Here is a 23,268-nt window from a genome sequence, read left to right as displayed (position 1 = left end):
TCTATCAAGTGGACTTTGTATTTATTTGGGGTACTTTTGCTAATTCTTGTTGAGAATTAATTCTTGCTTTTTCTGGGCTTGCCAGGGACTTGACCCTATATTTAGGCATTATTTCCGTCAACAGCCTTTAATCTGCTGTGCGTACTTCTTTTTCTAAATTCCTGAAGGAGTTTAGAAAAAATCGGGTATTCTCTTATTTTTCTCAGTCCCAAACAAGGTGCATCGTACCCCAGTAAAGGAATGAAAGGAATCTGCCCACACAGAAAAATCAAATAGAGAAGACATCTGCCTGTACCATTTACAAGAGAAAATAAACCCCCTGAAGTTGGTGTCTTGCACCTTGAATTATCCCGTATTTGAATAGTTCTAATTATCTGCCTGACACCCTCTTTCACAACTTCATCAGTCGTGGGAAAACATCTTCATCTAATTGAGTTGTTTTCTCTCTTGCCCTGAAGACTGTGGCTGAAAGTAGCAAAAGCAGAGGTTACCAGATTCCCCATTCCTAGTTTCAGGCAAGCTGCATCTCAGGCTTATATTTACCTCCTGTCGTTGAAAAGTTTCCGTAGCGCTTATTAGTCTGTTGAGCAACCTCACTGTTCATATCACTGTAATAGAACATGTCCTATTTTCGAAGCAAAGTCTGTTTGTACGGGTTTATTTTTACTTAAGTAATTTTTTTAGTCCTTTTGAGAATTTGCCTTCTGGGTGGCTCATATTGTGTAATTATAATCCGGGCTGGGAGATGCTCAGCGTTTCTCGATACATGTAGAAATTTGGGAGCTGCGATAGAGTTGAGTGAGGAACAGATTGGGGATTCTGGAGGCATTAGAGCCTCCCTGTTTCACCTCCAACCCCTTTGCATTTGTTATACCATCTGGCCTCTGATGTGGTGCTGTCTCCTGTGTAGGCTTTTAGGTCTCCCAGGGTGCCAAGTTCTCTCTGACAGCCAAGCCATTTCATGTGCTGTTCCTTTGTCTGGAAACCGTGTCTCTCACTCCCCACGTCCCCCCTGCTCACCCTCCAGGGAGGTGTCCTGTCCTCCAGAAAGCCTTCCCTCCCTGAGCCTCGGGCTTCTGCTCCTTTCCCCTCCCCCACCCCACACCTGTGTGCCTGCCCAGATGCCACTTTGCGATTTCCATGAGCATCATCACTGCTGAGTCCTCAGTCCCTGAAGTTGTAACATCACTGGTGATAAATACTGGTTGAATTAAGAAGAAAGAACAGGGGCTTCCCTGGTGGCACAGTGGTTGAGAGTCTGCCTGCCAGTGCAGGGGACAGGGGTTCGTGCCCCGGTCCGGGAAGATCCCACGTGCCGCGGAGCGGCTGGGCCCGTGAGCCATGGCCGCTGAGCCTGCGTGTCCATAGCCTGTGCTCCGCAACGGGAGAGGCCACAACAGTGAGAGGCCCGCGTACCGCAAAAAAAAAAGAGAATAAAGAACAAAGTAGACCCAACCACAGAATGGAGTTAATGAAAATGTAAGTAACATCATGACACTCCTGTGCCCACAATGACGTAGCCTCTCACTGTAGGGGAAGATGAGTCACCCCAGTTGCCTCAAGGCCTGGAGTGGTCTGGCCCCACTACCCCCCACCCCAGCCTCATCTCTTACTACGTGTCCTGCTGCTCACTACTCTCTAGCCTCCTTACTGTTGTTTGGATGGGCCAGGCACACTCCTACCCCAGGACCTTTGCATCAGTTGTTCCATCCTCCAGGACATTGTTTCCTTAGACTTCCATATCCCCTCCTTCAGATCTTTAACTCAAATGTCACTTCAGTGAGACTAACCCTGACACCCCTACCTTTTTTAAATGCAACTCCTTTCTCCCCCAACTTCTTATACCCCTTCTCTGCTTTCTTTTCCTCTATAACTGTATTATCACTTAGCATTTATGCTTCACGGACTTTTGTTTATTTTCTTTTTTTCTCTGGTGGAATCTGAGGATAGTATTAGTAGGAGTTTTGTCTGTGTTGTTCGTTGCTGAGACTCCCATACCTTGAAGAATATCTGGCACATGGTAGGCATTCAGAAAATACTTATCGATTGAATTAAATTAAATTGAACAATAATGCATGTTCTATTTTTAGTCCATGCAACAATGTAGGGAAGGGTAAGAAATGTGCAAATCTAAGATTACACTGTAGCACAGGGAACTATATTCAATATCCTGTGATAAACCATAATGGAAAAGAATATTTTAAAAAAAATGGGGCTTCCCTGGTGGCACAGTGGTTGAGAGTCTGCCTGCTGATGCAGGGGACACGGGTTCGTGCCCCGGTCCGGGAGGATCCCACGTGCCGTGGAGTGGCTAGGCCCGTGAGCCATGGCCGCTGAGCCTGCGCATCCGGAGCCTGTGCTCCGCAACGGGAGAGGCCACAACAGTGAGAGGCCCACGTACTGCCAAAAAAAAAAAAAAAAAAAAGTGTGTGTGTGTGTGTGCACGCACGTGTGTATAAACTGAATCACTTGGCTGTACAGCAGAAATTAACACAACATTATAAATCAACTGTACTTCAATTAAAAAAAAATCTAAGAGTACAGAAGCTTCTTGAAGCCAGTGAACTCATGTTACTCTCCCTTGTCTTCCCACAGAAATGATTCACATGGTTGGGTTTTCAAGAGTTGTTCAAATCATACTGGTGGTTGTTGTCGTTGACATTCTAACTCTTTGAGTTTCTCCAAGGACTTGGGGTTTGCATCCATGTTTATTTGCGTGATCAGATGGGAATAGTGGCTTGTAGACCAAAAATTTTGCCTGACGAAACAGGAATTTTAGAAACAAGCCAGTTCCCTTTCATGCGAGTGACAAACATGTTGGCTTCAGCTGAGGATCCATGGCTTCCATGTACGACTTTATTTTCAGGGTATGACAAGCAAAGGAGCTGTTTTTGATTCAAACAGCGTTTTTGGCCTTTCACTTGGACCGGGAGGGCTCTTGCCTTGTACATCTGTGCTGACCAGTGAGTAACAGGATCAGCCTTGTAATTCCTTCAGTCTGAGACTCAGCCTCCAGGAGAAATGTTCTTCTAAGGGGTCCATTCCCTCCTAAATTGCTTTTTGACACTTGAAAAATTTACTCTGGTGTGCCTTCTGTCAACAATTCAGATGCTCATCTTTTCAACTCAACTGTACATAATAGTTTCCCTAGCCTGTATCCCAGCCTCCTGTCTCTCAAAGAGCCTAGCATCACTACCATTTGGGAAACAAAATCAAGTTTGATGAAATTTGAAGCAAAGCATCACTGTGTGCACGTTTTAAAATCAGATGGCTACTTGTGTGATGTAGCTATTTTTCAGTAGAGTTTTTTTCTGTCATGTAGGTTTCGTCATCACCAGAGTCAGCATCAAAACTGTGAGTGCCGTGAGTGACAGCAGCCAGTATTCTTCCCTGTTTTGTTATGAAATTTTTGAAATATACAAAAATGGAAAGAAATGTAAAGTAGAAACCCAAAGCCTAGACTCCACAGTTAACAGTTTACTTTATTCTATGACCTATCCATCTATATGTCTATCTTCTTTCCATCCATCAATCCAATTTTTTTTCCTTTTATGCATAGAAGAACACTTAACCCTTAGATGTTTCAGCATGACATCATTAACGAGAGTTCAATATTGGTCACCAAATTGTGTTTATTTTTTTTATGTACAAAACTAAGTTATTTTATTTAATTGTTTACTGTCTTCCTCCCTGGCTGAATATAAGCTGCATGAGGGGAGCTTCATCCATGCTTATCTTGTTCACTGGTATATCCTTAACTCCTAAGTTGTTGCCTGGCTCATAGTAAGTGCTCAGTAAATGTGCCGAATGTTGAATGAATGATGATACTGAGAAACCTGTGATGTTAGAATTTTAAAAGCCTAGATCACTGATTTGTTTCCCTTCTTCCCAAATCTACTTTGTGACCTAGATAAAAAGATATGTTCATTTATCTGTTTAATAAATATTTATTGAACATCTGTACTATACTAGGCCTGAGCTAGGTTCTAGGGTAGAGTGGTGAGCTTCCTTAGCTAATGATGAATCCTGAGAAGAATGGGCTTTGGTTTGGGAGCTTGTGTGCAAAGAACATGATGCTGGAAGTAATTCAGGCGTGACCTCTGCTGCCTAGTCATAGAGCTCTGCCTACAAAGTCAGTCACACCAGGTAATGAAGCATTCATCATTGACTTAATCAGTCGTTCATTCAAAAAATATTTCCTCAGTTCCTACTATGCTCTGGGCTCCTGGAAGTCGGAGGCACATAAAACATGGCTCAGTCCTCAAGGAGCATATAGTCATAAGTGGAGACAGTGATGTGTGATAAGGACTCTAACTCTTCGTGGTCTAAGAGAGCAGAAGAAGGGTACTCACCTCAGTCTTAGGGAGTCAGGGAACCCTTCAACTAGGAGGCGATGAGAGCTGAGACTTAAAGGCAGGAGGAAGTGATAGACATGCCAGACACATGCCAGCATGAGATAAGATGGAAAAACATGGCATTAAAAACCCCAGGTAGGTCGTGAAGAAGAGATATCCGTGGAAGGGTGACCTGGAATGACAGGTGTACTTGGGCGCTGCTTCCCCCTGAGGGAAGTGAAGCTTTTCCGCAGGAAACTGCCATAGTCACATATTTGTTTCAAAGAATACCTTGTCAGGCAACGCAAAGGATGGACTGGAGTTAGGAGGCAGTGAGAACGGGACGAAGGGGCAAGGCTGGAGGTGTGGGGACTACTCGGAAATCCACTGCAGAGTTTATGCGGGTGCAGTGATATTCGATAGTCATTGATTTAGATAGTCAAGAATTGGAAACATCCTAAAGTGGTAGGGTGTATTAGACAGGATTTCAGTCGAACTGGCTTGGTCACAAGGATTTGTTGGCTCTTGTCACTGGGAGTTGTGAAAACCGGCTTAAGGCAGAGCTGGATTCAGGGCTTGGAGGGTCTCTTTACCCTCTCCCTATCTCGGCTCTGCATGTCTCTGGATTAGCGTCATTCTCAGGCAGGCTCTCCTCACATGGGCACGGAGATAACATGTGCAGCTCTGGACTTCTACCCTGCCAGCTTAGTAACCGTAGCAGCAAGATGTTGACTCCAAAAGCAGCGCGCGCATCATGGAGCAACTGTGATAGGCGGGACTCGGATGGTAAACCCACCTTTCAAGTGAGCCTTGGTCGAGTCGAGTCCTGTGGATCATGTGCCCATCCTTGGAGGCATGGGGAGTGGGGGAGATAAGGGGTCAAGACTGGCACCGGTTCAAGCCACCCGAATGGAACACAATTGCATGGCTGGTGTGGGAAGTGCAGTTAGTTCCACTAAGTGATGCTGGCAGAACAGAGCCATGGGCATTGCATCCTCAGTCTAGGCGCTGAGGTATTGTGCTGCTTTAAGAAGTAGTGATGAGCTATGGTTATTACCCCAGAAAGATACCTGTAGCACTTGCTGTAAGAGAAAAAAGAAATTCACAAAAGATCCAATTTTGTAAGACCCAGCTTTGGTTTGAGGATTAAAAAGGATCCATGAGTCTAGAAAAAAGGAGCCTAATAGTGGTTATTTCTAGGTGGTAAGATGACGGGTGACATCATTCTTTCCTTCTACTGTCTTTATTGTCTGAAAAAAAGTTATACACTGAGGATGTGTTTCTGTTATAACCAGGAAAACCATTTCTATTTAAAGAAAAACTTATCTATTGAAGTTTTGACAAGATTTGGTGAGGTCAGAGCTAGAAAAGGTGAACAGGAGAGAAGGAGGAGATGGCTTCTGAGAAGCTGACATCCCCTGGACTTGGTGAATTGGATGGCTGTGAGGCTGCAGAGGGAGCCCAGCTGGCCCTGCAGTTTCTGCCCTTGGTGACTAGGTGACATGGGGGTCCCCAACACTGCAGGGCTGGCAGACATCTGCTAGAAGGAATTTTGTACTTCTTAAGAGATGTTTAGAACTGACTGGTTGAAAAATCAGACCTAGGAGAATTTACGCTGTTGAAAGAAGGTTCAGTTGGACTTAATAAAAGTTGTGAATTACATTTCAAACGAGGACATTATAACTGCTTGGTAGATATAGTGTATACCTAATTTACTAAGTAGTTGGTAAGCTCCATGAAGGCAGAAACTCATCTTTATGTTGTAGTTCCTCAATACCTAGCATATAAATGTGGTTCATAGAAAGAGTGCTCTAAAATGTTTGTCACTGAATGAACTATTCTGTCTAAACTAACAGTAATTCTTCAAAGAAGTCATTGCAGGAGTCAGCTCAGGAAACTCACCAACCTGATTTGGTTTGTAATCATTTGTGAATAGGTGCTTTCCAAGTACTTAAAATAATGCTTTTCTTAATAAGAAAAAAATGTCCTAAAATTCTTTAAAGATCATTACTAATGTTGAGGAAATCCCTTCCAGTTTGTACCATGTAGAAAAAATCAGCTTGCTTCCACATACATATAAGTAGCTCAAGCTGAGGAAAGTCTCTCCCCTCCCCTCCCCCTCCCCTCCCCTCCCCTCCCCTCCCCCTCCCCTCCCCCCTCCCCCCTCCCCCCCCCTCTCTCTCTCTATGTATATATTTTTAAAGTAGTCTTTTATGTGTATTTTGGTCTACCTTACAATATTATTCTCCTCCAAAGCATGTTTACCACTCTGGTTCACAGAGTCCAGAAAATAAAATATCTGGACTCTGAAGCTGTATATTAAAGTGCTTTAAGGAGCTTGGGCTCTGGAAACAGCTGGTCTGGCTCTGAATCCCAACATTGCCATTTCCTGGCGTGTCAACTTGGGTAGTTTAAGTAACTCTCTCTTTTCTCATCTGTACAAACATGTTATAAGGTTGTTATGAAGATATAATGAAATGGTCACTATAAAGCACTCAGATTGTCAGTTATTTAAAAAAAAAGCACATTTGTTTACCGCCTGGGTTGGAGTGATTTCCAAAAGTACAAGATTTCCTGTGTCTCATTTATGATGGGATTTCTTTGATTTACCTTGAAATGTAAATACCTTCCCTTTGAATACCATTCCCACAGCTGAAGTCTGTGTTCCCATCTGAAGGCAAAGCAAAAGACAGAGCTTGGCCTGAGGGTAGATCTCCACAGAAAGGTCCTTTCAGATCCATCAGCCTGTACTTTCGGCTTCTGGTTTATTATAAGCAACTTTAGGAAGACTTGTGTTCAGACCAGGGCTCGTGATGGGGATGACACCAGGAAGGCACCCAGCTGCTGGCCGGCTCCTTGGAAGCAATACACGCCTGCTCTGTGGGTACTTGCGAATCACCTGCCGGACGAGTCTCAACTGAGCATCCCCTCATGTTATAGACAGTCAGGGTCCTGTGGGTCCTGTGTGGCCTGGGAAGAGACATGGCTGGTCTGCCTGCTGCTCTTGAAACGTGGCAGTGCATTTCTAAGTGCTACCTCTATTTTTAACTTAAGTCGCACCTGAGCTTCTTAAACTGGTCCTGCAGGTTGTCGATCCCCAAGTTTAATACTGCAGACGAGAGAGAGGAGTTGAAATAAGGTGTGTAGATGAAAACTTAGAGGAGAGCTTGTATGTGTAATTTATTCCTCATACAGTGTCCAAATAGTCAATTTAGTACCAAATGATACTCATAAAATGGTAAAACCTCACCATTCCCCACAAGTTTTTTATTATTTATTTATCCCTCCCTCCCTTCCTCCCTCCCTCTCTCCCTCCCTCCCTCCCTCCCTCCCTCCCTCCCTCCTTCCCTCCCTCCCTCCCTCCTTCCCTCCCTCCTTCCCTCCTTCCCTCCTTCCTTCCCTCCCTCCTTCCTTCCTTCCACGCAGGGTCTTAGTTGCAGCATGCGGAATCTAGTTCCCTCACCAGGGATCGAACCCAGGCCCCCTGCATTGGGAGTGCAGAGTCTTAGCTACTGGACCACCAGGGAAGTCCCACCCCACAAGTTTTTTGAGTAGATTATTTACTGCCTCTCGCTCTCATTGTTCAAGCTGTGGGGAACCTTTGACACAAAAATATAAACAGATATGAGGGTTTTTTTTTTCTTTTTTGGGTCTTGATGATCATTTTATTTTTGAACATACCTTAGTATATGATGTATTTTTCTAACCTGTTAAGTGTTTTAGATACTAGATTATTTCCTTTTTTAAGACAGGCCCGGGCTTCCCTGGTGGCGCAGTGGTTGGGAGTCCGCCTGCCGATGCAGGGGACACCGGTTTGTGCCCCGGTCCGGGAGGATCCCATGTGCCGCGGAGCGGCTGGGCCCGTGAGCCATGGCCGCTGAGGCTGCGCGTCCGGAGCCTGTGCTCCGCAACGGGAGAGGCCACAACGGTGGGAGGCCCGCGTACCGCAAAAAAAAAAAGAAAGAAAAAAAAGACAGGCCCACCTAGAGACTAGATAACTGAACTGTAGAAACGTGTATGTAAAGCATGGAGCTTTAGTCACCACATAAATTTTCTGAAGATAAAACCACGATTTCAGAGTTTAAAGTGTCTGATTCTATTTCAGAATTTCTATGACGAACCATAAGTTTTAAAAAGAGATTTCTTGAGCTGCCTTATCAACATTTCAAATGCACACAGACTCTCTTCCCCTCCCCCAGACCCCTTCAGACCCCCTTCCTGCCATCTCCTCCAAAAGGAAAAAATGAAAGCAACCATTGCCTCTTGTTGTCAGTAGAACTTTATTCAGTGATTTACTTTCCAGCCAACTGCAGCCATTGCCATTGCCTCTGGGCGCTTGTTCAAAAACGCCGAAATGAAATAACAGATTGGCCAGACCACACACGACTCTGCAGACACAACCCTATTATCTCCTCATCTGTCACCCCCATTAGGCAGCAGCCTGGGAGACGGGATGGTGATCACGAGTATTTAGGCATCTCCTTCACGTCCACAGCTCACGGCTCTCCACCTGGCTTCCTGGTTCATCTTCCTGCGGGTGCATGCGTGGGGCCCGGGCCTTCAGATCCCTAGAGCATTTTTAAGGGCTTCTGTCCCTGCTTCCCACCTGAGAGAGTCCTGAGAAAACCAAAACAAGACACAGGAACCAGCTTCCTCCGGTTGTCCATTGTCGACCACCCACCGGTGAATGACTAGGGCACGGGCGGCACTGTGTGGACTTTACTGAATATCCAGTCTCTCTCCACTTAAGTTATTTTTAGTCGTGCTATTAAGGTCAGAGCCAAGCCGAGCAGTTGCTTCATTTCATATTGTGAGGCCTCTGCAGGCTTGGTCATCTCCTGCAAAGCAGATTTCTCTGGTCAGATGACTGCTTAGGAGAGGAGGGTCTGTGTTTCCTCGAGAGAGACTCATTTTCTGATTGTGGCTTTCTGGTGAAATTCCTTTTTAAAATTATAGGCACAAGAGACAAATGTTTGAGAAGGGTATGGGCTTGCTTTCTCCCTTGGTCGAGTGTTAAAATACTCGATCCAAAGGAAAATGCCTCTTCTCTTCCAGAGTCGTGTACCTTGGAGACTAGACACGCTTCCTTAGGGTGGTTGGCTTTTGGGGGGGGGTTCCCCTCCCCTTGAGCTTCACCTTTTATGCTGTCTTCATCCCATCCATCCGTTCAGTACACAGCCCCAGAATTACATCTGTCATTAGTGAGTGATTCTTGGAGGAGGTGCAGGGTTGGGGTGATGTTGCTTGGTTTTGCCCCCCAAATCCCCTTGTGCCCTACTGGATGGTGAACACACAGTTGGAGTAGATGAGAGCCGCAGGGTCCACTGACCCTATTGAGGACCATGGATTCAGCCCTGCTCCCTACAGATTTCTGGCCACTAGTTGGTAAAACCTGGACGAGGGAGACAGTAGCCTTGGGCTGAGGAAACAGGAAGGAGGGGAGAACCCAGCTGAATGGATTTTAAACAGATGGACTTTCCACTGAAACAAGCAGGGTTGGGCTTGGGTTAATCCATCCTGGAGAGGATTGTTCTCCGTGAAGGTTGAGCTGGGGCTGGGTGGGAGCAGGCCACCCCTCGCTCCTCCCAGGTAAGAGAACAGGGTGAAGTGAAAACCTTTAAATATGTTTGAGACAGCTTACGTGACATTTGTAATCGTTGGTGTTCCTTCTTGCTGATTGAATCCTAACTGCCCTGTCCCATCCTTTCCACACCAGCTCACACCCCAGACAACAGCTTCCTGGGGTTCGTGGTCGAGCAGCACCTGAACTCCAGCGATATCCACCACATTAACGAAATCAAGAGGCAGAACCAGTCCCTTGTGTACGGCAAAGTGGATAGCTTCTGGAAGGTGAGTCAGTCTGTGCGTGCCTATTGCTCTGAAAAGAAGCTTGTCGCGTAATTTAATTTAACTTTGATCCGGGGAGTGATCAAGCCAAGTGCCCACGGCTTGACAGGGTCTGCTTAGAAGTAAAAAAGAGCATGCAGGGATTTGGGCTGATCGGCGTCTGGGTGTCTAATAAAGGCTGTATGTACCCGCTCATCTGTACGGTGGCTGCACAGCAGTGCCCCTCACTCTTTGCATTTTGGAAGTGATGCATTCCGGCTCCTTTCCCATCCTCTGCTTGCTTCCAGAAGCCGGGGCCTAACAGGGGCTGGATACCTTTCTGGAGCAAAGCATTGCACAAGGAGGCCCTTTGCCAAGTGACTCATTTCCTCTGCCCGCTGTGAAATGATTTGTAAAGGGAGGCAGCTCCCTTTGCCTGGGGAGGGCAGTGGCCCTTGCATCCTCTTGGCTGTGGTCAGTACTGTGGTCAGTACTCCACTACGTGGGAAAGGGAGATGCCTGCCTGGGTTGACCACAGGCAGTTTACATGGGGACATCTTGGTTGAAACAATATTCTTGGTCACAGGCTGAGCCAGGTTTTCCAAGAACACTGGACTGTTGGGCCCTGGAGGGCCCCTTGGTCCTCCTGGGTTATTTATTTCCAGGCCCCATCTGGGGAAGGTATGAGAGAAGAGGAACCGGATTGGGGCCTGACCTGTTGACATGGCATGCAAGTCTTTTTATAAGGAAAGTCCGCCTTAGCATGCAAATTTTGCAGTATTTCGGAGGACGTGTTTGTACAAGGCAGAACAGTCTCCAGGACTTCGAAAACGTGCCTCTTCCTAAACATAAAAGTTAATCACTTTCTGGAATGCTCAGGAACTGTGCTCTCCTGTTACCCTGTCTCCCTTCCTTAGGAAGTTAGAAATCTGATCCCTGAGAGAGCACACATGATGTGCAGGTGAAGGATTCCCTGTTCTTGGTTTTCTGACCCCGTGTTCAGAAAAGGGAAAACATTGCCACCCCCTTTGCAGTTCTAAAATGCTAACTATGTGGAAGGGGCAACACATCAGCCTATTTGCAGGGAAACTGATTTATTTCCAGGGAAGCTGATTTATTTCCAGATAACTGTCTTTGCTATAAAGAGCTAGAATCCTGTCTTAGTACAGTAGTTCTCCACTGGGGACAGTTCTACCCCCCAGGGGACATCTGGCAATGTCTAGGGACAATTCTGGTTGTCATGATCGAGGGTAGGGACCCTGGCATCTACTGGGTAGAGGTCAGGGATGCTGCTAAATATCTAACAGTGCACAGGCCAGCCCCACAGCAGAGCCTTATCTCGCAGAAAATATCAGTAGTGCCAAGCCTGAGAAACTAGGGCTGGTTAATAAGATTTCTTTCCTATTATTCCACATTTTCTCCTCTCAAGTAGAATAAAATCAGTTGAGATTATAAGTGGTTATTTCAGATGTTCCCATGAATTTATATCTTTGCTTCCTTTGTGTCAAAATCAGCCCTGTGTGAACAGAGCATTTTTCAGCTGACATTCAGGTGAACTTGGGTTGAAAAGGGCACATTAGATGTTCTCGTTCTCAACTCCGTTGTAAAGAGAATGGATCATGGCACTGGTTTTAGGAAGACTGGGGCTCTTTAAAAAAAAAATTGTAACTCCCTTCTCCCTCCTGTACCTGTTCAAAAAAACTAGTTTGCATGTCCACGTGGATTTGGCCTTGAAATTACACACTTCTGTTTTGGACCCAAGTGCAGCTTCTTCCTAGGTGCTTCTGGCAGCCTTTTCAGTTTCCCTAGAAAAATAAAACAATAAATTGGTTCTGAAGGCTTTTTGGCCACCTTCTTTTGGACAAAGTAATACTGCCAGTAAAAGGATGATTTTCTTGATGCCAGTCAGAATCGCAAAAGTATTAACCGTGTTAGCCCGAGTGGTTTAGGGTTGGAAATCCCTCCAAAACCCCACAAGTGACCTGACCTTCCCCATCCTGTACATCACTCAAGTATTACCAAAGACTGAGTAGGTGGTGAGTTAACATTAGAATTTGTTTGAATACCAAAAATCTGGGGTGTTGTTTCCATTTTAATACATTTTTATTACCCAGCATTCTTTGATGCAAAAGACCCCAAAAGATGAAAAGTACTGTAAAGTTTTCACATCAATTCAGGACATCATCTCAAACTTTGGAACACAGCACAGTATATGAGAGTTTAGTTTCTTTCTTCAAAACTTCCCCATCCCGTAGTACCTAGTGCATAGAAATCAGTCACGTTCAACACTGACTTTAGCTAGCAGGAAGGTTGCTGTATTTTTTTCCAACCTTTCGCCCCATTCTCTCCTCCCATCCAACCAGACGTCCTTGGGAAGGGGAGCAATACTGTCAGTCCCGGGAGGTCTGGGATTGCAGCGGGCGCGTGTGGGCTGATACAGCTTTGGACCAGATGATTTGGGCGGTCCTCCCTCCCCCTCAGGTTCTAGGACTCACTGAAATTCTGAAGATAGCTGCTATGCTATCACTCCTCCGCCACTTCCTCCCCACCTGCCGAGGCACGTGATTGGGGAATGCCACCCCATGACCCCTCCACCTTTCGCCGATTGGCCCAGCGGGTTGTCCTCTGACCCAAGGCAGCAGGACATTGGTGGTTGGCTACCACGATTCTGGCTCAGAAAGCCAAGCTAGATCAATGGGATTCTTCACTTGACATTGGAAAGTAGAAGGGCAGTGAGCCGTGGGTGTAGAAGTCAAAACGATGTGTACAGAGGTGTGATGAGACCCAAAAGCCTTCCAGGAGTCCAGTGATGAGGAGGCAGGACTGATTTGGAAAGGGAGAGGGTGTTGTTGAGAGGATGGTGCAGCAGAACCATAGGGAGGAGAGGTACCACCGTGAGAAATGTGGGGTGCTTTGCAGGGGCCAGGTAGGAAGGCAGACAGACAGAAACCACCCATGCAGCCTGGAGAGAGAGAGAGAGTAGTTGCTGGAGTTTCTGGAAGCTTTCTTTTTCCAGATCATACATGTCTATCATACTCTGTTCCCTTCTAATATCCTGAGTCGTTTCTGTCCCTTATAGTCATATGAAGGGTATCTTCTAAAATATGTCTTCCCTGCCTTCCAAATGCCTATCAAGAAATACAGTCTGTTAAACATACAGGCTAAGGAGGAGTGGGCTAACTCTTCAACTCCCCGCACTGGTCCCCAGTTCATGGCTGAGGTACCCTGTGGTCTTGTCCTCATGTTATAATACATAGTAGGGAGGTGGCTGGGAAAGAGGGGACCTTACTGTCTGATTCCAGAACCCAAAGATGCCTACTTAGGAAGCATCATTACCCAAGACGCTTAGCATCCAATGGGACGACGTACAGCCTGATTCCAAGTACACATATCTTTCTTAGCCCGATAGCCCACAGTTCTAGGTTCTCCCTATCTACCCTGCTGCAGTCTGGTCATTGGCATCAGCTAACACATGTGCCTAGAAGGAGAGAGGTCTGTCCAGTGTGGCCAGATTCAAAGTCCTTCAACATCCTGTTACCTTAAGTCATCAGGGAGTGAAAAATTAGGCAATTTTGTAAAAATAAGGGATTTTGAAAATTGTAGAAATTAGAAGTAATTGAAATCTTGCTTAACTGTATTCTTTATTTCCATGTTTCTTTAAAAAAAGTATCCTGAGCACAACTGACGCTTCTGTTGATGGTGGGTCAGCATTTTTCATATTTATGGACCCACCATGATGTTCTTATTACTTCTTGATACACACCTGCCACTAAAGTAACTGTTCTGAAGGCCTTGCTTTGAGCCCCTCCAGGGAATAAGCATAGCTGCTGAACCACAAACTGGGGCTCCTGCCTTAGCCTGCAGTTCACCAGTGTGAGAAGTAATTAACCACTTTGAGCCTTAGATGCCTGACCTGGGAAATGGGAGCAGTAACAAGTACCATGTAGAGCGGGGCTTCTCAGCCTTCATAGTGCATAGGAATCACCTGGGATCTTGTTAGAAGCTGCTAACTCTGATTTAGACCTTCTGGGGCGGGGCTGAGATCCCGCATTTCTTGAGAGCACCCAGGTGAGGCACAGGTGATGCTGATCAAAGCACAAGGCCTTGGGATGATGGGGATTGTGGAGAGTGCTTGGCCCTGAGTAGCTGGCCAATCAGTGAATAAATAATCCCTTTTTCCTCTTTACTTTGTCCTTCCTGCTCCTTCTGTCAGGCTGCCAGCTCTTATCACTTTTTACTCCTCATAGCGCCTGATTCCAGTCACCCACTGAGTCTCACTTCCCACTAAGCACATTTCTGTACATTTGCAAACATTGCTACTGCTAATCTCTGGTGCCTGGCCTCTTCGAGTGGGGCAAACCTGTGATGAGTAGTGGACTCTGAGAGGAGGTGGGAGGCCTGGTGTCTTCCTGGTCATCTGCCGTCCTGGTTTGTACAGTTGGTGCCTACTGGGCAGTAGGGTGTAGTGGTCAAGAACACAGACGTGGGTTCAAACCTGCCTCTTGCCACCCCTGCCTGATCTTGGGCAAATTGCTTAACTTCACTTGGCCTCATGTTTCCTGGGGATGATGGCAATAGGGTTTCTGTAGTGATTAAATGCAATAGTATGTGTAAAGTGCTTGGAAAATGGCCTGGCACAGAGTAAGTCTAAATAAATGATTGCTACTATTATTAATATCATTATTGGGGTCAGATTGGAAACATAGTGAGAATTGATGGGGATGTGAGATTGGGGATGTGCAGGGTAGAGCCTGTGGGGAACTGGCAAATACAAGCCTGCGCCCAGATATTCAGATTCCTATTTTGAAACTCTGGCCCCTGAGTGAAAAATGTCTTTGTAAATAAAGTTTTATTGGGACATAGCCACACCTGTCCATCACCTATGGCTGCTTTTGCACTAAAGTGTCAGAGTCGTATAGTTGTGATAGACACTGTATGACCATCAAAGCTTAAAATATTTATTATCTGGCCCTCTATAGGAAAAATTTGCTGACCCCTGAATTACATCATGTCCCATGTAAACCAAATCTCTCTGGGAGGACACATTTGGCCAACAGTCCCTGTTGGATCTCATCAGGGGTCTTTTTAGCTTGTTTGGGGGGTTCTTGGTTATGTTCTGTATAATTCAGGCCGATGGATAAGCAATCCATGGAAAATGAAGTGTGATTTTACTAAAATCTGTTACTATAAAGACAGAGGCCCCAGCCCTGGGCCTGGCACCTCTTAGTAGTAGGCAGTCAGCAAAGGCTACTGCTTATTCGATAGCTAATGCGTTGATAGTAAAAGAGGGCCTTATTAGTGCGGTGTTTACGCTTCTCTGGGCCTTTCACAGCCATCATTTAGGGAGGTGCATGATGATTCCTTCCGAGGAAGCACGGGCAGCTGTTACCTCCTTCACCATGCTGCTTTCTAGAGGAGAAACCGACTCAAGGAGATGGAGGGACTTGGCCGAGGTTCTGCAGCCCACGGCATGACAAATCCAGAACCAGGGTCAAGGTTCTGGCCACCACCCCTCTTGGAAACTTGCCTCCCCGCTGCCACTTGCTGGAGGAGCTGTTCTGCGCCCCTCACGCCCACCCCCATCGGTGAGTCCATGCTTAGAGCAGGATTCAGAAGCCAGGAAGCAAGGTCTGCATGTGTGACTTAGGTGCACAGCAGGAACCCTGGACAAATACTGGTATAACAGTTAAAACATTGCTCCCGGGTGCTCACCACCCAGATGAGGAACTCAGCAACAGCCTCGCAGCCAGTTCTGCGGAGGAAATACGCCTGATCTGAGCACTTCCAAGTGTTCCTGGCCCCAGACCCCCGGGTCCTGGCTTGCCCCAGTCCTAGCCTGCCCTGGCAGCAACCAAAGTCAGCTAGTCTCACCTGAATTTAGAAAACTGCCTTTTACCTAGATGACAGAGACTGTGTGTTGTTTTTTTTTTAATTTACTTTTTTTTTATTAAGTATTGTTGATTTACAATGTTGTGTTAGTTTCTACTGTACAGCAAAGTGATTCAGTTATACATATACATACATTCTTTTTCATAATCTTTCCTATTATGGTTCATCACAGGATATTGAATATAGATCCCAGTTCCTTGTGCTATACAGTAGGACCTTGTTGTTTATCCATTCTATGTATAGTAGTTTGTATCCGCTGATCCCAAACTCCCAGTCCACCCCTCCCCCACCCTTCTTCCCCCTTGACAACCACAAGTCTTTTTTTTTAAATTTTACCGAAATATAGTTGATTAAACAAGTCTGTTCTTTATGAAAGATTGTGGTTTTAAAGCTTCCCCTAAAATGACACGTAGTCCCATACCCACAGGCCCCAGAACAGGGAAAAGGATGATTTATTTTTACTTGTAATATAGTTTTATTATCACATTTCAATTATTAAACAATGAAATTTCCAAACAGATATCCCACAGAACTACCTTTTTTCTTTTTTCAATAAAAATGTTACACTACTATGGTTGCTTCTCACATGCAGTGTTTACCCCATATTCAAGTTTCTGATAAATCAACTGTAAGTTGAAATTCTGTTTCTGAGACATTTCCTGGCATACTAGGCTGTGCATTAGAAAAGAGATGATATCGCATTTAGTCTTTAATAATGTTGTAAGCATCTCGATATTAATTAACCCTTCAAAACGAAAGTGCAAATGCACAAATGAAGGAGAACAAGTTTCTAAGCCTATAGTGCATCTTTAGGATATAAATCCATACAACTGCAAACAGCAACATAATACAACCTCTCCCTTCTCTCATCTTAACTTCCTGCCCCCGCGTTTAAGTTTATTTATTTATTTATTTATTTATGGCTGCACTGGGTCTTGCTGCGCATGGGCTTTCTCTAGTTGCAGCGAACGGGGGCTACTCTTCGTTGCGGTGCACAGGCTTCTCACTACGGTGGCTTCTCTTGTGGCGGAGCACGGGCTCTAGGCGTGCAGGCTCAGCAGTTGTGGCACGCGGGCTTGCGGGCTCTAGAGCGCAGGCTCAGTAGTTGTGGCACACGGGCTTAGTTGCTCCGCGGCATGTGGGATCTTCCCGGACCAGTGCTTGAACCCGTGTCCCCTGCATTGGCAGGCGGATTCTTAACCACTGCACCACCAGGGAAGCCCCTTCCTGCCCCTTTTAATCCATTTTCCCCACAGCAGCAGCCCATGTGGTCTTTTTAAAAATGTAAATTGGATTGTGTTCCTCCTTTTCTCAAACCCCTCCAATGGCTTCATTGTAAACTTAGAGTATGTTGCGTTTCAGGTGAAATCCGGTCGGTCGGTGGTTGAGCAGCCTCCCTGCGTGTAAGCCACATGTGCTCTGCACCCACTGCTCTCCCTCTGCTCCCCAGGCTCTGGCTACGCAAGGCCTCAGGTGCCACTCCCCCACGCCGGGAGCTCAGCCTCTGTAGGCTGTTCCCTGCCCTGGCACCCCGCAACCCTCGCCTCCTAGGGCCCCCTTGTCCCACGTGTATGCCCTCAACCAAATGTCACCTCTCCCCATCTGTATCACAGCATCCTCTTCCTTCCTTTTATGTAATTTTGACCATTTTGTGATCATACTTATCTTTTTCTGTCAGTCTTTTCTTAATTGCTAAGAACTTAAGTGATTTGAGGACAGGAATCATTATGATTTTGTTCTACCCAGCGTGGTACCTGGCACGGTTGGCATGCGGTAACTAGTGGATGGATGAATCTCCTTTTGATTTCTTTTAACACTGATTTATATGTGGAGTTTAGGGTACGACTTGGAATGCGCTTTGCTTTGGGCATTGCCCTGTGCTCTTGTCTGAGGGACACGGGAAGGAGGGATTTGAAGGGAAAAGAGTGGAGCTCTACCTGTGTCAAGAGGTTTTCAAAACCCCTGGTGAAATGAGTAGTGAGAGGACCTGGGAAGAGGCTGGGACCTGGCTCTGGGCCAGCTCTACCATCATCTTTGCGATTTAGAGCAGCATCTCCATCCTCATTTTCCTCCCTTGTATGAATGAAGGAGGTATTGGTAAAAAGGAGTAAATTATTGATAGATCCAACAACATGGCGAACCTCAAAATAATTACACTGAATGGAAACACCAAACGTAGAAAAGAGTCTCTACTGTATGGTCTGTGTATATAAAACTCTAGAAAATGCAGACTAATCCATGGTGTCGGAAAGCAGATGGGTGGTTTGCCTAGAGAGGGTTGAGGGAGAGAGGTGGGCATATCTGCCATCTTGATGGCGGTGATGGGTTCACATTATATCCATATGTCAACACTTATAAAATTGTATACTTTAAATATGTGCAGTTTTTTCCTTGGAGGGCAAAAATTTGAACAGATGACCATGTGGGGGGAGGAAGCAGGCTTTTGAATATGTTATTCCCTACAAGGTGCCTCAGAAAACAAGCATCTGGGAGAGAAAACATTCATTGTTATGATGTTGCCAGAAGCCATTATACTGCCTTTAGAAAGCACATGTGGCCATGGATGCAAGTTTAAAAAATGTGCAGTTTATGATATGCCAATTATACCTCAGTAAGGCTGGTAAAAATTAAATTAAATCAAAGTTGGCAAACAGTGGCCTGTGGGCCTATGGCCTGCAAGCTAAATATGGTTTCTACATTTTGAAAGTTATAAAAAATACAGTAAGTAAATAAAAACAAAGGAATATATGATACCTTATGTGTTCCCACAAAGTCTACAATATTTGCTCTGAGTCCATTTACAGAAGAAGTTTGCTAAGCCTTGGGTGAGAAATAATTATTCACCTGTGTTCACTGGGGCCCTGGGGACCAGCTCCTGTGGGAAATAGAGGGGCGGCTGCACGATTTGGTCCCCACTTACCACAGCAGCTCTGGTTTCTCTGTGGCCTAGATTTGGATTTCCAGTCAAATTTCACTGGGAGAAAGGGTTCAACTGCTTTAAACAACCAAAAATAAATCTTGAAAGTCTCTAGACTAGGTGACCTCTGAGTCTGAGATAGAATCCCATACTGAAAACTGTGTCATTATCTAACTCACTGATTTTGTTGATTTGGGCTTAATTTAAATTAATGCAAAATTGGAAATGGGAGTTGTTTGGAGAAATGCTGTTTTATTTCGTAATAGGGTTTAACTGCTCTTAGTATACTGTTTTAATGAATCGCCAAAGACCTTTTTCACTTAAAGGACCTACTGAAATCCTTGAAAACGCATTTTTGTAAGAGGTTAACTAAACCTTGTCATCCTGTTCTTTAAGGTACTTGGCCAGACTTTCCTTCCCAGATGAGATAGAGATAAACCAGATACATTTAAACCTACCTTCAGTCACATTGGCCTATACGTTTTGAAATAATGAAACTGGGCTCAGTCTTGGTGAGATTTTTCTGGAAAACGTATTGTGATCGCAGCTTGCGGTTTTGGTTGCAACCAGAAGAGCATTCAGAAGCATCCCTGTATCTCCCCCAGTTTATTCCCCTTGGGGTCGGGGAATCGATCAGAAAAGACCTCATCACCATCCCTGCGAGACCACACTTGCCTAGAGGCGGGACTTCCATGTCCCCATGCAGATGCGCCCTTCCAGGACGGCTGCTGGCCGAGCCTCAGTCCCCTGGGCATGCCATCCTGCCTGGCTTAGCGCCTGGCCCACAATAGAGGTCAGTCACTCTGCAGAGCCTTTTCCCACGTTCAAGTACAAGCTTGGGGGTGGGGTGGGGGGAGGAGAAGGAAGAGAAACCAAATGGAAAGAGAACATCAGGCATGAATCAATGGCTTTTAAGATTTTAAGGGCTGCATTCCAAGAGATTTAAGGACTTTTCGAAAACAGCGTGGGCCACGTGCTTGACCGTACCTAACCCTGTGTGGCATCTGATGTGAGCTCGTCGGTGTGTGAAGAGCGAACTTGTGAATTCGAAGATCAGAGAGCCTTGCTTGGGTGGCCTTTTCCCCATCTCATCATCCTAGCGGTCTGCCCCCTGTTTCAGCCAGCTCTCCGCTGTCATCTTAAAGCCCCCAAGGATTTTTGTTTGTCGATTGTCAGAGAGAGCACATCCTCCTTGTCATCTTTCCGTGTAAGCCCAGAGACACGGATTGGAGACAGTCCGGAGCAGTTGGAGGAACCCTGGGTGGGAAAGCAGGTGCCCAGATTCTAATTTCAGCTGCACCCGCTCGCTGGCTGCGTGTCCTTGGAATTCCTTTGCCCTCCGGGTCTCACTTTCCTCATCTGCAAAATGAGGTAGAGGCCTGGATGTTCTTTGGTTTTGTTCCCCAGAGTTCCATGATGCTGTAATCTGAACTCCGTCTTGGCCTCCTCTCATTCTTTCAAGAGCAAAGGCACAGGGAAAATCACCTCCAGGACAAGCTTATGGGCCGTCAGAAATAGGGCAGCGGGATAATTGGGCCAGGCCAGGCACAGAATCCATAAAACCAACTGCCTTGGGGAAAGGACGGGGTTGCTGGGACACAGCATGCGTGTGTGTAAAAGAGACTTCAGGAAGTCCTTGACGGTAAGCTTATGTGAGTCAGCGGTGTGGGGAGCTGCCAAGAGTGGATAACAGACCTTCAGTGGTAAAGAACGAAGGACTGGTGTTCCCATCCGTTTGAGAGCACCTAGTGGGCTCTGGGGTGTGGCAGTCACTCTGATGGGGTTCCATCCTGGTTCTGCCCTGACCAGCTGTGTGATTGCAGGCAAGTGCCTTCGGTTCCCTGCGCCTCTCTTCTCTCATCTGTAAAATGGGGGGTAATCATAGCACCCCTCTTTAGGGTTCATAGGAAGATCACCTGAGTTAATAAATACAAAGCTCTTAAAACAGTGCCTGGTATTCATTAGTATCTGTTCGTTTTTGCTGTTATTATTATCAGCTAGCCAAATTAGAGCCTTTTGATTGGAAGGAGCACCATGTGGGGTGACTCGGAGCATGCTTTAGGAAGACTGCTTGAAGAGACTGGCGTGTCTGGCCTGGAAACAACAAGCCTGATTGAGGCTGCAGGTGGGCGGGTGAGAACTCCAAAGGGGCGGCAAACAGATGAGGAATCAGATTGGTCCTGGATGACCCAGAAAAGGACAGTAAACGGGCTGCTCGCTGCTCATGAACTTGCCGAGCTTTCAAGGAAGATCAGGCGTAGCATAACAACCGTCAGTGCCGTCCAGAGATGAGGCAGGCCTCCTGGGAAGCCATGAACCCCCCTACTGCTGTTGGCTGCAGGAACGTTGGCAGGGCTTTGGAGAGGTGTCACTGGTACCAGGGGACTTCGGGCTGCCTGAAGTGTACTGAGCGAGGATGTGTTCGTTGAAGGCGGGTGGAAAAGGGCAGGAGGGTGGGAGACAGGAGAAGGCACTCCAAGGAGGAAAAGCCCCCATGGACATTTTCTTTAATTTTTTTTTTTTTACTGAAGTATAGTTGATTTAGTGTTTTAGTTTCAGGTGTACAACAAAGTGATTCAGTTTTATACACACACACACACACACACACACACGTTTCTGAAAAAGAATATATTCTTTTTCAGATTCTTTTGCCATGGTTAGGTTACCCCATGAACATTTTTGTTTAGCCATCACAACATTTTTTTTTTTTTTCCTTCCTGGCCGTACCGCACACCATGCGGGATTTTAGTTCCCTGACCAGGGATTGAACCTGTGCCCCCTGCAGTGGAAGCATGGAGCCCTAACCACTGGATCGCCAGGGAATGCCCAGCACAACATTTTTTAAATTGGGAAATTTCCCACTTGGGAAGGTTCATTCATGCCAGAATCCCCACTTTCTCTTGAAAATGTAGGTGGTGTGGCCCATTGGACTCTTTTTTATTTATTTATTTATTTTTTTTGCGGTACGCGGGCCTCTCACTGTTGTGGCCTCTCCCGTTGCGGAGCACAGGCACCGGACGCGCAGGCTCAGCAGCCATGGCTCACAGGCCCAGCCGCTCCGCGGCATGTGGGATCTTCCCGGACCGGGGCACGAACCCGTGTCCCCTGCATCGGCAGGCGGACTCTTAACCAGTGCGCCACCAGGGAAGCCCCCATTGGACTCTTAACGCCTCACATGCCAAAGAGTGGCTGAGCTGAGTAGTGGCTACCTCCACGTATGGGTCAGGGGATGTTCCGGGGGCGATAGCCCTTCTGGGGCCATCTCTAACCTCCATGGCCTGCTTGGCCCCCAGAGGTATTTGAGATTGTGACCTTGCCCTAGGGAGGCTAGGAAGAAGCCACCGTTTCTGTCTCCTGCTTTCAGGGAGTAGGTTTTCTCTGAAGAGGGTGAAGTGACAGAAAAAAAAGTTGAATGGAAGAATGAATTCCACGTTTCATCCGGGCCACGTCATCCTTTGAGTGGCCTGTGTGGAGGTCTGCCAAGTCGTGAGGCATAAGGGGAGTTTGAGAGGAGGACGAAGGCCATTTGCAGCCTGTGGTTCCAGTGGGAAGCCCAGGTCCTTGAAATCTGTATGTGAGGCTTTGAGCTTTTCTTCTGGTCAGAGCCCAGCCCTGATAACATACTGCCAGAGCTACATCTGCCAAGTGGTCTTGTAGTTGAAACGGAGTTTCAGCCTTTGGGTTGAGGATCAGGGCGGCTGGGAAGAGTGCATGGCCATCGACTCTGCATCTGGGACTTGGAGCCAGTCAGCTTACTGCTCATGTATAATGTAGTAAAGTCTTCAGGCTCCTTCCCGCCTGGGAGTGAAAACCTCTCCTTTCAACCCAACTGCTAGAGCCTCTCAGGGCTACAGTTGAAGCAGCAGCTCTGTTGTAGGGCCATGCAGGGACTTGGCCCGGTCCTCTAGGGTAGCAGTGATTTATGGGGGTGTTTTTGCTAAAATGATTTCCAGCCTCTGTTCCAAGGAAACGCAGGAAAGCTTAAGTCGGTGCTTAGAATCTAGGTCAGTGTTAAACAAAGCTGCCTGATCATAAGTTCCACCTAGAAATTTGTTAAACACCCTGATGGAAGGGGCCCTCCTCAGAATCAGAACCTCCAGGGAAAGGACCTGGGAATGCTGTGCTGCTCCAGGTGATTCTTTTAAATAGGCGAGTTTGGGAAACACTGTACTAGGTAGTCAAAGTGTTCCTAGATCAGTAAAACCTTAATCGCTTCCTTTCCACGCATGGTGGACGGCTGCCATGTAGCCAAGAACTGTCTCATGCTGTAGAAGATGTGTGTGTCCTTGTTTTACCAGGCAG

General features: G+C 46.4%; 1 protein-coding gene across 1 annotated transcript in view; it reads left to right on the top strand.

The window, feature by feature from the left end:
- The window catches only part of MGAT5 (alpha-1,6-mannosylglycoprotein 6-beta-N-acetylglucosaminyltransferase), a 364,482-nt gene that overhangs the window by 259,413 nt on the left and 81,801 nt on the right, over nucleotides 1–23,268 (top strand). Inside the window, exon 12 of the mRNA XM_060151522.1 lies at nucleotides 10,051–10,184. Within this exon, the coding sequence (XP_060007505.1) occupies nucleotides 10,051–10,184 (134 nt within the window). The remainder of the gene's footprint in view (nucleotides 1–10,050; nucleotides 10,185–23,268) is intronic.

This window comes from Lagenorhynchus albirostris, chromosome 6, assembly GCF_949774975.1.
Source record: "Lagenorhynchus albirostris chromosome 6, mLagAlb1.1, whole genome shotgun sequence".
Classification (NCBI taxonomy): Eukaryota; Metazoa; Chordata; class Mammalia; order Artiodactyla; family Delphinidae; genus Lagenorhynchus; species Lagenorhynchus albirostris.
The sequence above is the reverse complement of the archived record's forward strand: the minus strand, read 5'-3'. Positions and strand labels throughout refer to the sequence as shown.